The following is a 14,043-nucleotide window of genomic DNA, read 5'->3' as shown; positions in this document are numbered from 1 at the left end:
TGTGTGTGTGTGTGTGTGTGTGTGTGTGCTCTGTTACTGATCATCAACATCACAATTTATGACTCAATACTGCACAATTTTCACCGTATATATTCACCGTTATATGCCATAACAAAGTCAACAACAACAACAACAACAAAAACAACAACAAAAAACAGTATCCACTATAATAATACCCTGAGACAGAGAAAGAGAGAAAATGTACAAACGAACGAGGGAGATGGAGAGAGAAAGAGAGAGTGAGAGAGAGAGAGAGAGCTAGAGACCCTCCATCAAAAAAGTAAACAAATAAAACCCAGTGGGGCAGGCATATGACGACAGGCAGATATAGAAGCTTAAAACATTGGGACACGTTTTCCGAATGGACGATAAACCGAAGTCACCGTGTACAGCATAGCGTATGCAATGAAAAGAATCCACGTCAACAAAAGGATTGTCCTTGGCAAGACGGGCGCAATAGCCGATTGGTTAAAGCGTTGGACTTTCAATATGAGGGTCCCGAGTTCGAATCTCGGTAACGGCGCCTGGTGGATAAAGGATGGAGATTTTTCCGATCTCCCATGTCAACTTATGTGCAGACCTGCTTTTGTCTGAACCCCCTTCATGTGTGTACTTAAGCAGAAGACCAAAATTAATGCGCACGTTAAAGTTCCTGTAATCCATGTCAGCGTTCGGTGGGTTATGGAAACAAGAACATACCCAGCATGCACACCCCCGAAAACGGAGTATGGCTGCATACATGTCGGGGTAAAAACGGACATACACGTAAAAGCCCACTCGTGTACATACGAGTGAACGTGGGAGTTGCAGCCCACGAACGAAGAAGAAGCCATTGGCAAAATTCCACTTTGACAGCACAACAAAACACGTGCAGACAAAACCAAACCAAAGAAGGTAAAAGAAAGGTGGTGCTGCAGTGCTGTGACGTGCTCTGTCACTGTTGTGTTGTCGTACTGTGCTGACTGACGCGCTCTATCCAGTGACAGCATCCCGAAGTTCACAAAGAGAAAGACAAGTAAGCAATACAATGCAATACAACACAATACAATACAATATGATGCGACACGACACGACACGACACGACACAACGCAAAACGATACGACACAATAATATGCGAGCGATGCGATACGATTCGATTTGATACACTACAATACACAGGCAGAAAAACAAGTGTGCACACGTCCAAAAAATAAAACACCAGGTAATGAGGTCGATTAATCAATCCGAAATGCACTGCAAACACGGGAATAGAAAATAACGATATATACAATACAGTATACTTCCAGGTAAGACCCAACGAACGCGTGTTAAAGTAACCCCATTCACAGCAGGTGGTCACTAATCAGTCCTCAGAGCACTTGGGGACACTGACTCGGCAGATGTTCTTTTTTGTCCCTTACTCTGGACGACCAGGCAACGTCAATGCATGCAGCTGTGAACTTAACCATTCACTAACAGGTTGTGCAACCTAAGACTTTCCTGTATCATTTTTGTTGGTGAGCAACCAACGAAATAATTATACATGTGTGTTCAAACGCTGGAATCTGAGTAACGAAACTTTCCTTTGTGATTAGGTATACGGAACCAGACAATCTTTACCAACGAGTTAGGTTCTACCGTTGAAGTTTCGTTGCTGCAAAAGATGGTTCAGGTGAATGATGTCCGTGTCTGGAAAGTCTTGTCGCAGCATGTCCTGACGATGCACATGATCGCGACACCTTTCCTGCCCCTGCCCAAGAGTCTGGTCACTGGCCGTGTGTGTGTGTGTGTGTGTGTGTGTGTGTGTGTGTGTGTGTGTGTGTGTGTGTGTGTGTGTGTGTGTGTGTGTTTCTCCTGGACTATGGAAGTCTGTTGACTGACCACGATAAAGAGCGTCAGTGTGTGTGTGTGTGTTGTGTGAACGTCTGGTGACTAACCATAATGAACGGTGCCGCTGTGTCTTTTATCCTAGTGACTCACAAAAACACAGGTTGCCGGGGTGTGTATCATCCATCTGATGACTGTCTGTAATCATACATACCAGAGTGTGTGATGTCTTTCCTCACTATGATGTCTGATGACTGACAGTGACTGGGACTTTGAAGAGGTGTGTTATGGAGCTATGATGTCTGATGTCTGACAGTGACTGGGACTTTGAAGAGGTGTGTTATGGAGCTATGATGTCTGATGTCTGACAGTGACTGGGACTTTGAAGAGGTGTGTTATGGAGCTATGATGTCTGATGACTGACAGTGACTGGGACTTTGAAGAGGTGTGTTATGGAGCTATGATGTCTGATGTCTGACAGTGACTGGGACTTTGAAGAGGTGTGTTATGGAGCTATGATGTCTGATGACTGACAGTGACTGGGACTTTCATGAGGTGTGTTATGGAGCTATAATGTCTGATGACTGACAGTGACTGGGACTTTCATGAGGTGTGTTATGGAGCTATGATGTCTGATGTCTGACAGTGACTGGGACTTTGAAGAGGTGTGTTATGGAGCTATGATGTCTGATGACTGACAGTGACTGGGACTTTCAAGAGGTGTGTTATGGAGAATATGGAACACCGTCAGTCACCATTACAAAAGACCAATTGTGCCAGCTCTAACTACCAGAAAAAAGAACCGCATTGCTCCATATCTTCCTTCCGGTTTCAGAGTGAGTGAAGAAGGCAGCTGCCTGATTCTGAACCGCTCATGCCGAGTCACACGTGTTTCTGTTGTTGACGAATAAAGCAATGCCCACCACCATGTGTCTATGAGGCCGGCGACAGAGGTCAGTGGACGTGGTCAGAATTGAGCTGGACTCTTCTGGAGCTTCTCGTTCCACGAAAGGGGACACCCAGGATGAAAGATCAGTCTCCATCCGTCTGCTGTCCAGCGTACACACCTGAGAGAAGCTTGGGAAGTGAAGAGCACAGAAGTGATCTTTTGTTCACACACACACAGTACGCACTGCTGCTGTCTAACAGAGAAACAGCCGTACCCAAGCGGAGTGACATTCTGCCATTCGTCATTCCAAGCCAGCAGGATGAAGGGAAAGGGAAGGGAAAGCAGCCCGAGCAGGCCAACACTGAATGGTCTTACCACAAGGAAAGAAGCCCTCTTTGTTAACCCTGTGTCTGGTTTCTGTTTCCACAAAACAAACAACGAGGAAACGCCACCGATGCTTTAGGTCCGTGCTCCTACCAGTGGATGATCCTGTCGCACCACACAACGACGAGCAGTGCTGCATAAGGTCAGACTCATATAACTGTTTTATGATTAGCATGGTGGTGTCTGTTCAATTTGCTCAAATATTTGACCCGACACGACGATCACACGAGGTCGAACGCAGCAGGATGAAGAAAGGCGTCAGAAGAACAAAGGAACGCGTCAGCAGTACAAAGGAACGCGTCAGCAGTACAAAGGAACACGTCAGAAGAACAAAGGAACACGTCAGAAGAAAAAAGGAACACGTCATGAGAGTAAAGGGTTACGCCAGCAGGACGAAGAATATATATGTCAGCAGGACAAAGGAACACGTCAGAAGAACAATGGAACACGTCAGAAGAAAAAAGGAACACGTCAAGAGAGTAATAAAGGGTTACGCCAGCAGGACGGAGAATATATATATATGTCAGCAGGACAAAGGAACACGTCAACTTGACCACGTCAGAAAATCAAAGGAACACGTCATAAGGACGAAGGATTACGTCAGCAAGAGCAGAAGCAATCATCCGTGACGGGGTAGGGAATCTTCTTCCATTTGCAACGCGTGCTCAGCTTTCTTCTTCTTCTTCTTCTTCTCCTGCCCTTGAACGACTTCCTGTTCCAGTTCTCGGTGTCGTTGTTCTTCCCCTTCCTGCCCCCCACCTTCCTTCCCACCCGGCCTGCACGGCGCCCCCTGCCGGCTGTCCACCTCCTCCTGCTCTTCCGAGCCCGGCGAAGGCTTCGTTTCCGGCCGGAGGTTTTGTTGTGCCAGCAGTGCCACTGCAAGAGGTGGATACGACGTGACTCGGCGGGCACGCAATGCATGCCGGGATGCCAGGAACAGGACGGGAACAGAGGGGGAGAGGACTGGTGGAAGGAGGAGGAGGAGGAGGATGAAGAGGAGGAGGAGGGGGGCCCTGACGACGCCTGACAGTGGCCGTGCCGCACCCAGCGGGGCCAGAAGAGGACGCCCAGGTCGTGCCACGTGTAGCGCACGTGACAGGTGGAGCGCTGCAGGAGCCACGCCCTCAGCACGTGCTGCACGTCCTCCCCGATGTCCCTGTCCACGCCGTCAGACCCGCGCAGCGTGAAGTTGAGTCCGTCAAGGACCTCCACCAGCCTGGGGTTTACCGGCGCCTCTTTCATCACCTCCCAGTCGACGTTGCTGGGCCTGTCCACGGACATCCAGAAGGGGTCCCAGTACTTGCGCATCCTCTTCCTCAGCCTGGGGTCCTGGAGGTGCTTGGGGCTGGGCGAGAAGCGACGCGCGAGGGCCGTGGTGAACCCCTCGTCAGCCTCACCCCTCTGGCTCTCGTGCAGCGTCTGTTCCGACACGTTCTGCAGGAAGGGGGGTAGCTGGAAGGCGGCTCCCGTCTCCCGCATCGCCTGTCCCCATAGCAACCAGACCCGCAGCAGCACAGTGAGGGTGAGGAGATGAGGGGTGAGGCATCTCATGACGATGGTTGACGGGCACCTGTAACAAGACACTCACTGGTTAGAGGGGAACACGAGATGAGGGGTGAGGCATCTCATGACGATGGTTGACGGGCACCTGTAACAAGACACTCACTGGTTAGAGGGGAACACGGGATGAGGGGTGAGGCATCTCATGACGATGGTTGACGGGCACCTGTAACAAGACACTCATTGGTTAGAGGGGAACACGGGATGAGGGGTGGGACAACCTCATGACCATGGCTGACTGGTACCTGCCACAGAGCACTCTGTACAGTATCAGTATCAGTAGCTCAAGGAGGCGTCACTGCGTTCGGTCAAATCCATATACGCTACACCACTCTGTACTTACAGGGGAACACGAGGTGAGGGGTGGGACACCTCATGACCATGGCTGACGGGCACCTGCCACAGAACTCTCATTGGTTAGAGGGAAGCACGTGGCTCTGTTGCATTCATTCTGTTTGTGGCCCAGGTGACTGCAAGGACCACCTCAAGGGATCACATGCATTACCTATGTTGTGCTATCTCCTGTAGTGGCGTTACCTCTGTTCTTTCAGATATGTATTAGAAATTGGTCATACTCATTCCGCAAAACGAGTGTGAAACTTACAAATATGAGAATCTTGACGTCAGTATTAGATTTAAAAAAAAAAACATTCATTAAAAGATAAATAAAAATTGTTAACCTGCTTTTCCATACAGCGCGCACCTTGCGCACTTAAAAACGGCAACAACAGGATTGCCCCTGGTGAAAGTGAAGATGATGATAAGCAGCAGATGGATCAATGACAACAACAACAACAACAATAGCAACAACTTTATGTATCATTGATGATTACAAAGACAGTCATGTCTTTATTAATTTTGCACATTTGTTTGATTTGTTTGGTCTATTGTTTTTTTCCATACCACAATTCACAAGCTACCGGTGCGACTGTGCAGCACAAAGCGGTTTTCTCATAGCATGGTTTGGCATGGGACAGTCAATGAAACAACGCATCGTACATTACGGTAAAAGCATTACAAATGGAATTCACAACGTGACTCACAGCTTGTAATGTGAACGTACGGACCACACATATAATTTATTCTCATTTTCCAGTATGAGTTTGTGCGAAATAGATATTCCATCGTGACCAAAAAAAAAAAAAAAAAAAAAAGGCTAATGCATTCACAGACGCTGCTGTATTATCCTCACAGGTGGAACTTTGAGAGAAGAGCTGAGCAGAAACTGAACTGACTTGCCGACTAGATACTTACAAGGGGCTGACATGGATAGATTACAGCCAGGGCGTATGTTTGCACGTGCACAGCGATAAAGAAAATAATGTTTGCAAACCGGTTGGGAAAAAAATCAACCATGCGATAATGTGTAATCTACCTGCTCAGCTTCGGAAGATTCCTCCGCGGAAGTTGAAGCATCGCAATTGAAAACGTCAACACATCCGCCTCCCCCCTCCCACCCACAGCCCCCAGAAGGTCGAGCCATCGCACCAGTATCTCATTTAAGATGTTTGTGCACACATCTTCACAGCCATGTCGCTCCCCCGTGGGGATGCCAGGGGGGCGGGGGGTGGGTGGGTGGGGAGGGGTTCTTGGTTTCTTTCAGTATAAACAGCATCCCCGCCTTCTGGAAATTCACGGACCACAGAATTGAATATCTTTAACCACCGAACGACTACTGCCGGACATCTGTCCAGAACAACGTGACCTCAAGGGCTTATTACCGATAGGTCGTTAACTCTCTCCATACGAACGGCGAAAGAGACGACGTTAACAGCGTTTCACCCCACTTACCATCATCAAAATATTGCAAGCGGAAGGCTCTTATACTGGAGAGATGAATGTTGACAAAGAATACCACAATTCTGACGACGGAAGCTAAAGGTTGGGTCATTCAGACACCCACTGGACATCCGAGGGGTCTGTGTAGAGGAGAAGAGAGGACTGGCCGTACTGAGTGAGTTAAACTCAACTCTTCTTCTGGAAAATTTGTACTAGAGATTTCCTTTTTTCTATTACTCTCTTTGTTTCTGCCTTTTTTCTTTCTTCACTGTTGTCTCCTTTTTCTGCCTTACTAGTCCATTCCCCCTTTCTTTTTTCAAGCAAGTCTTCACACTTTTTTTTTTCTCTTTTCCGCAGTCTATGATGTACATTCTGTGCTATTTTGCTGTGGCAATTAGGTAGTGAGATGTAAACACTGGGATGGGTAGTACTTGCCCATTCTGCACTGTTATTTGCCCATGCGGCCTTTTTTGTTTATTTTTGTTTGTCTTTTAAGTATTGTTGTTGTTTCTTTCCTTTCTTACGATTAAAAAAAAATTATTTATTTATATTTTTTTTGTAATCTGGAGATGATAAATTAAGCGGAATGGCTGGCGTCCTCAGCATGGCCTTTTCGTATTTGCCATAAGGAGCTTAATGGTAAGGATAGTGTGTCATGAACTGTGTTTTGTGGGTTTGTCTTAGTGGGTTGTTTTTCCCTAACGATACATACCACTTTGCAGCATGACATGACGGTTCCTAACGACTCTTACCTCTCCTTACAGCATCACATGACGGTTCCTAACGACTCTTACCTCTCCTTACAGCATCACATGACGGTTCCTAACGACTCATACCTCTCCTTACAGCATCAAATGACGGTTCCTAACGATTCATACCTCTCCTTACAGCATCACATGACGGTTCCTAACGACTCTTACCTCTCCTTACAGCATCACATGACGGTTCATAACGACTCATACCTCTCCTTACAGCATCACATGACGGTTCCTAACGACTCATACCTCTCCTTACAGCATCAAATGACGGTTCATAACGACTCATACCACTCTCTAAACGATCAAATGACGGTTCCTAACGACCCTTACCACTCTACAGCATCACATGACGGTTCCTAACGACTCTTACCTCTCCTTGCAGCATCACATGACGGTTCATAACGACTCTTACCTCTCCTTACAGCATCAAATGACGGTTCATAACGACTCATACCACTCTCTAAACGATCAAATGACGGTTCATAACGACCCTTACCACTATACAGCATCACATGACGGTTCATAACGACTCACACCACTCTCTAAACGATCAAATGACGGTTCATAACGACCCTTACCACTATACAGCATCACATGACGGTTCATAACGACTCACACCACTCTCTAAACGATCAAATGATGGTTCATGACGACCCTTACCACTCTACAGCATCACATGACGGTTCATAACGACTCATACCACTGTACAGCATCACATGACGGTTCATAACGACCCATACCAGTCTCTAAACGATCAAATGACAGTTCATGACGACCCTTACCACTATACAGCATCACATGACGGTTCATAACGACTCACACCACTATACAGCATCACATGGCGGTTCATAACGACTCACACCACTGTACAGCATCACATGACGGTTCATAACGACTCACACCACTGTACAGCATCACATGACGGTTCATAACGACTCACACCACTGTACAGCATCACATGACGGTTCATAACGACTCACACCACTCTCTAAACGATAAAATAACGGTTCATAACGACCCTTACCACTATCTACAGCATCACATGACGGTTCATAACGACCCTTACCACTATCTACAGCATCACATGACGATTCATAACGACCCTTACCACTATCTACAGCATCACATGACGGTTCATAACGACCCTTACCACTATCTACAGCATCAAATGTTGGTTCCTAGTTACTCTTACTTCTCCCAGTCTGCCGATCATCCTTGTGTTCATTCTTTAGTTCTGCTGCATGGTATTGTTTCCACGACGTGAGAGCTTCAACACTTACTATTAAGCTTTATTCTGTAAAAAAGAAAGAAAGAAAGAAAGAAAGACGCCCCTCTCGTACATTCCTCTCAAATCTCACATTATATTATTGGAATGATGCTTTTCATAAAAGAATAGGATTCTAAGATGTACAAGAATTTTTTTTAGATCAAGAGGACAGCTTCAGCCGAGCAGCCGGTTTCTTGGACGGCTACACATAATGTGATATAGGTTCTGATCTGACGGCCACATATAATATGAAACAGCGTCTTATTGTGAGTGCCTACACTTGATTTGAAATAGCACCAGATATAAAAGGGTTATATGTAATGTGAAGTAGCATTTGGCGTAAAGGGCTTCACATAGTTTGAAACCTTTTTTTTTTTTTTTTTTTTAGAAAAAACAACAACAACAAAACAAAAACATTTGAGTGAGCCATGAATAGTACACGTGCGTGACAGCACTGGTTCTAGCAAAAGAAGGAGAGAGAGACAGAGAGACAGAAAGAAAGACAGAGAGACAGAGTTGATCCTTTTCCTTAAGTTCCCAGGGTAATATAGGTCAAATATACTTGCTTTATTTCATCCAGCCCTTGAAAACAAAAACATTAAAGCAACAAAGATAAAAAAGAAAGAAAGAAAGAAAGTTAGACTGATAGATAGATAGATAGATAGAGAGAAACAGAGAGAGAGAGAGAGAGAGAAACAGAGAGAGAGAAACAGAGAGAGAGAGAGAAGAGAGAGAGAGAGAGAGAGAGAGAGAGAGAAGTTAACTGGCAATGTGATATTCGAAACAAGAAAGTGAGAAGAAGAAGACTTGAAACACTTGACTCAGCTTTACTGCTTTCCCATGACATCTATCTCAGTTCTATTGCTGTCACGTGACACGCATCTCAGTTCTGTTGCTGTCACATGACACAACATCAGTTATGTTGCTGTCACGTGACACGCATCTCAGTTCTGTGATTGTCCCATGACACGTATCTCAGTTCTGTTGCTGTCACGTGACACTATCTCAGTTCTGTTGCTGTCACGTGACACGTATCTCAGTTCTGTTGCTGTCACGTGACACGTATCTCAGTTCTGTCGCTGTCACGTGACACGCAAATCAGTTCCACTGCTGTCACATGACAACACAATTTGCCAATATCAATGCACAGAATGCGTAAGAAAATCCCGTTAAAGCCACGTTTGACTTTGGTATGTCCGGGATAAGCAAGGGATGGAAGTTTAAGCAGAGAGTTAAGACCAGTAGCAGGAATGGTATTGTCACATTCAAAACAGCGATCGATTTTCCTTGTACAGAACGTTTAAAACCTCAACTAGCATGGAGCCAGTGTTATAATATTTCAATGGACTTAAATAGATATACCAAATAGGCACTAACAAAATTGAGATGTCGGTGTTTTTTGAATATTGCATTATACTTGAAAGAAAAAAGATGTAGAACTAGCACCTCCCGAAATTTGTTATGGAACATGTAATTCTGCTGCTGGGGACAAAACACGTTTCTTTTTGGAAAGACCAATTCTTTCCTTACCAGAAAAAATAATTAATTCGGCAGTTGTATTGGAACTTCCTCACAAGAGTCAAGTTCAGTTTCCTTGTCTTGTGTGTGAGTAACAAATCTGGTAAACGTTCAGCAATATTTTTACATAAATCTCTCAAAATAGTGAGACTTGTTATAATAAAAACTGCACACTGATTATGTGTCCAGTTAATACCTTAAGTAAATAATGCTCGCCTTTTAAAAAATTTTTTTTTTACTCACATAATGGTTTGAAAGATACCACCACTTCCAACCGAAGGGGGCAATGGCCGATCTGAAGAAATCCTCTGAAGTTTTATGTCTGATGTCGCCACAAAACACACAACTCACTTCTAACGCTGGCGTCGGATGACAAACTCATCGGTTTCAATGACGGTTGTCACGTGACTGTGTAATATACAGTTCAATTCTACCGTCCTCACAAGACACACAGTTCAATTCAAATGTCCGTCACATGACAAACTCATCAGTTTCAATGTTGTCACACGTGACACAGTTCAATTCAAACGTCGTCACATGACAAACTCATCGGTTTCAATGTTGTCACAGGTGACACACAGTTCATTTCTACGGTCCCTACAAAATGCACATCTCGACGTCGTCACAAATATCGTTCTATGACACACACTTGAGCTCTTCTTTTGGTTGCCATGTGCTGTAAGGAAGACTGAAGAACGCTTCCCTGCTATATACATCACCCCCCCCCTCCTCCCACCGCCCACTGCACTGTGCCCCATGCCTGCCAGTCAGGACAGCACAAGAAAGATACAGGACTGCCTGCTGTTGGGCACGTGCTGCCTGTCACGCGCAGTGACGTCATACGATGAAACCACGAGAAGTGCTGTGCTGAGCATAAATTAGATACACCTCTGATGGTACGTACTTGTTGTTCTTGCCCCCCAGAAAACTTGTGAGTGGGAAAGGTCCGTCGACGCACAAATCACCTTTAAAATATCATGTGGGTTGTTCATGCGTGTTTTGATTTTTTTCCCCCTTACCTTTTGTCCCTTCTCTTGCACACTAACTGTCCTTATTATCGCGAAAAAAAAGTGTGCTTGTTTTTGTTCTGTAAATCAGATTGTCGTGTTGAATTCTAGTTTCCATGTTTGATGCACTGTATTATTCCATGTCATTCAAACATCTTAACTCTCTCTCTCTCTCTCTCTCTCTCTCTCTCTCTCCACTTTTACCCCCTCACTCTCACTCTCATTGTCATCACTTTGAATAATGTCTTGTTGGTTGACCCTCTTTTCCCCTTTTTTTCTCTCTTGTTGTTCGTTTTTGTTGTTTGTTTTCGAGAGCTTGATGAGATACAGCAAATATGTTTTATGTGCTACCCTCTCTCTCTCTCTCTCTCTCTCTGTGTGTGTGTGTGTGTGTGTGCCCCCCTCTCAGGTACACTCTGATTTCTTTGCTGATAACACAGGTCTGTATTCACACAAGCCACTGACAGGGGAAACGGAAAAATGCGAGAACAAACAAACAAACAAACAAACAACAACAACAACAAAAAGAGATAAATGAATAAACAGATATTTCATAAAAAGATAATGACGCCACAACGCCATTGTGTCATGCTGAACAGAATGGAGATTAAAACAACAACAAAATGCCTAAGACATACCAGGTGCACCTGACTGTGGGCCAGCTCCAGGACCGGTAAGTAGGGGGGTCCCTGTTGACTTTCTCCATCCAACATTGATTCATCTTGTCCAAATCCAAGCCGAGAATTGTAGACTCCGGTGCATCAATTCACTGTCAGGTAGACACCATCAACTGGACTGATCCGAACAGCCAGTGCGGCTACTATAGCATCAGTAACATCTAAAAACTGCCCCTGTTCATGGAATTCTCTTCTTCCTGATTCTTACAAAATACACAGGACTGTCCAATGTAGAGGGACGTTTGTTATCTGTTTCCAGCTATGTGGTTTGACTCTCTCCGCTTTCAACCCCTCTCAGTTTCCAACCACAGTTATCAGCCTATTCGATTAAAAAATTAACAAACAATGAGGCCAGGAGATGAAATGATTAACAAATAGTAAACAGTGGTAACTCTCTCCATTCACAAGGTACACAACTTCAAGTCAGTGCTGCTAACGCTACCGATTCAGCTAACACACAAGTAAATAACAAAATATAAAGTATAAGGACATGCCCAGCGCTTCCTTTTTTGAGGAAGTGTCTGGGTTTGTTCCAATGTGCCTTTTATTTACTTGTGTGCTAGCTGAATCGGTAGCGTAAACAGCACTGACTTGAAGATGTGTACCTTGTGAATGGAGAGAGTTACCACTCTTTACAATTCAACGAACCATTCGATTAAAAGTTTAAGTAGGGCGATTTTTTACTCACTTGTGTAAACAAAGTGAGTCTATGTTTTAACCCGGTGTTCGGTTGTCTGTGTGTGTGTGTGTGTCCGTGTGTCTGTGTGTCCGTGGTAAACTTTAACATTGACATTTTCTCTGCAAATACTTTGTCAGTTGACACCAAATTTGGCATAAAAATAGGAAAAATTCAGTTCTTTCCAGTCATCTTGTTTAAAACAATATTGCACCTCTGGGATGGGCACAAAAAAATAAAAAAGAAGCCTAATTATATGCAAACTGCATTTACTGTTATATTTATATTTTTTGTATTCTCTAAACTTGGCACTTTGACCTCTTATTCTGACACAACAACAAGAGGAGTCATTATTATCATTTTTTTGTTAAAACAGGAACTTCTTTTGCTAAGCATGGAATTTTTATTTATTTTGCAAACGTTTTGGTGCAGATAGTAAAAAAGGGAAATTACTCTGTAATTAATGCTAGGGGACTTAATTTGCTTCAAACTGATCTTTCTCTTCTTAAACATTACATTTTGAAATTATACTCGATACATAAAAAGCTTGGATTTTTTTAAAAAGTGTATCACAAGTGAGTCTTGAAGGCCTTGCCTCTCTTGTTTGTTTATGCTTCTTCATCATGGAAAACGATGACACTTGGTCTTACCCTTTGTTGCTGATGGTCCAGACAACCACACAGGGCGATACCAGGGCTGCACATTGGGTCCTGCTTTCATCATCACATGATAGTTTCATCTGTCTGTCTATCTCTGTATAGAGACATCATTGTTTATTCATTCATAGTCTGTTCATCCGAGATGATGATATTAGACTGTATATAGACAGACAGGTAGATACATAGATAGACGGGACAACCATTTGCAGGGACCCAGGCTATAACACAACCAACAGTCCTCAGTGGAGAGTTCTGGTGAACATTAATTTTCTGTGCAGTGGCTTCATTCAGTGAATCTTCACAGAGAAGAGGAAAAAGTGGAAGAAAAGCATGCAAGTGCACGTGTGTGTGTGTGTATGTGTGTGTGTGTGTGTGTGTGTGACGAATTAAACGTTCCAGAGAAGATCTGACCAAACCCGGTAACTGGACCAGCATCACACACCATACCAGCACAGGGGTTGACTGTGAAAAACAAGAGAAAAGAGAGAGAAACGAAATGGAGGAATCCTCTATAAGTTCTTCTCTCTCTCGCTCTCGCTCTCGTTCTCTCGCTCTGTGTGCGTGCGTGCGTGCGTGCGTGTGTGTGTGTGTGTGTGTGTGCGTGCGTGCGTTCGTGCGTGGGCGCGCGCGCGTGTGTTCAATTTCATTTAATGTCTATCCACATTAAATGAAATTAAACATGAAAAAAAGGGGGGGGGGGGAAGGAAAAAAGGGAGGGAAAGGGATGAAAACAATACAATTCACAACATTAACTTGACAACAATCTGACTAAGGGAATAACTTTCCAACTAAAAAAAAAGGAAAGAAAGAAAAATAAAATAAAATAAATTAATAATAAAAAATAAAAACACGTGTGTGTGTGTGTGTGTGTGTGTGTGTGTGTATTCTTGTTTCAATCACGTCTGCGAAAGCGTGGTGTCAGCGCACCAGTTTGACAGACGGACCAAGTTTCTGTTGTGACTACCTGTCGCCACATGCTCCCAGACATCTCTGGCCACAATCAGCAGTTCTTATCTCCAGACACACCCACACCACTCCTCCCCACCACTTCCCCCGCCACTC

General features: G+C 44.5%; 1 protein-coding gene across 1 annotated transcript; it reads right to left on the bottom strand.

Moving 5' to 3' along the window:
• Window positions 1-176: 176 nt before the first annotated feature.
• LOC143291900 (uncharacterized) lies at window positions 177-10,589 on the bottom strand. Its single transcript, XM_076602043.1, has 2 exons — window positions 10,206-10,589; window positions 177-4,650 (listed from the first exon to the last, which is right to left on the bottom strand). Coding segments are annotated over exons 1-2 (972 nt in total). The 5' UTR covers window positions 10,208-10,589; the 3' UTR covers window positions 177-3,680.
• Window positions 10,590-14,043: the final 3,454 nt, after the last annotated feature.

Source organism: Babylonia areolata, chromosome 1 (assembly GCF_041734735.1).
Source record: "Babylonia areolata isolate BAREFJ2019XMU chromosome 1, ASM4173473v1, whole genome shotgun sequence".
Classification (NCBI taxonomy): Eukaryota; Metazoa; Mollusca; class Gastropoda; order Neogastropoda; family Buccinidae; genus Babylonia; species Babylonia areolata.
This window is presented reverse-complemented; position numbering and strand designations above follow the sequence as displayed.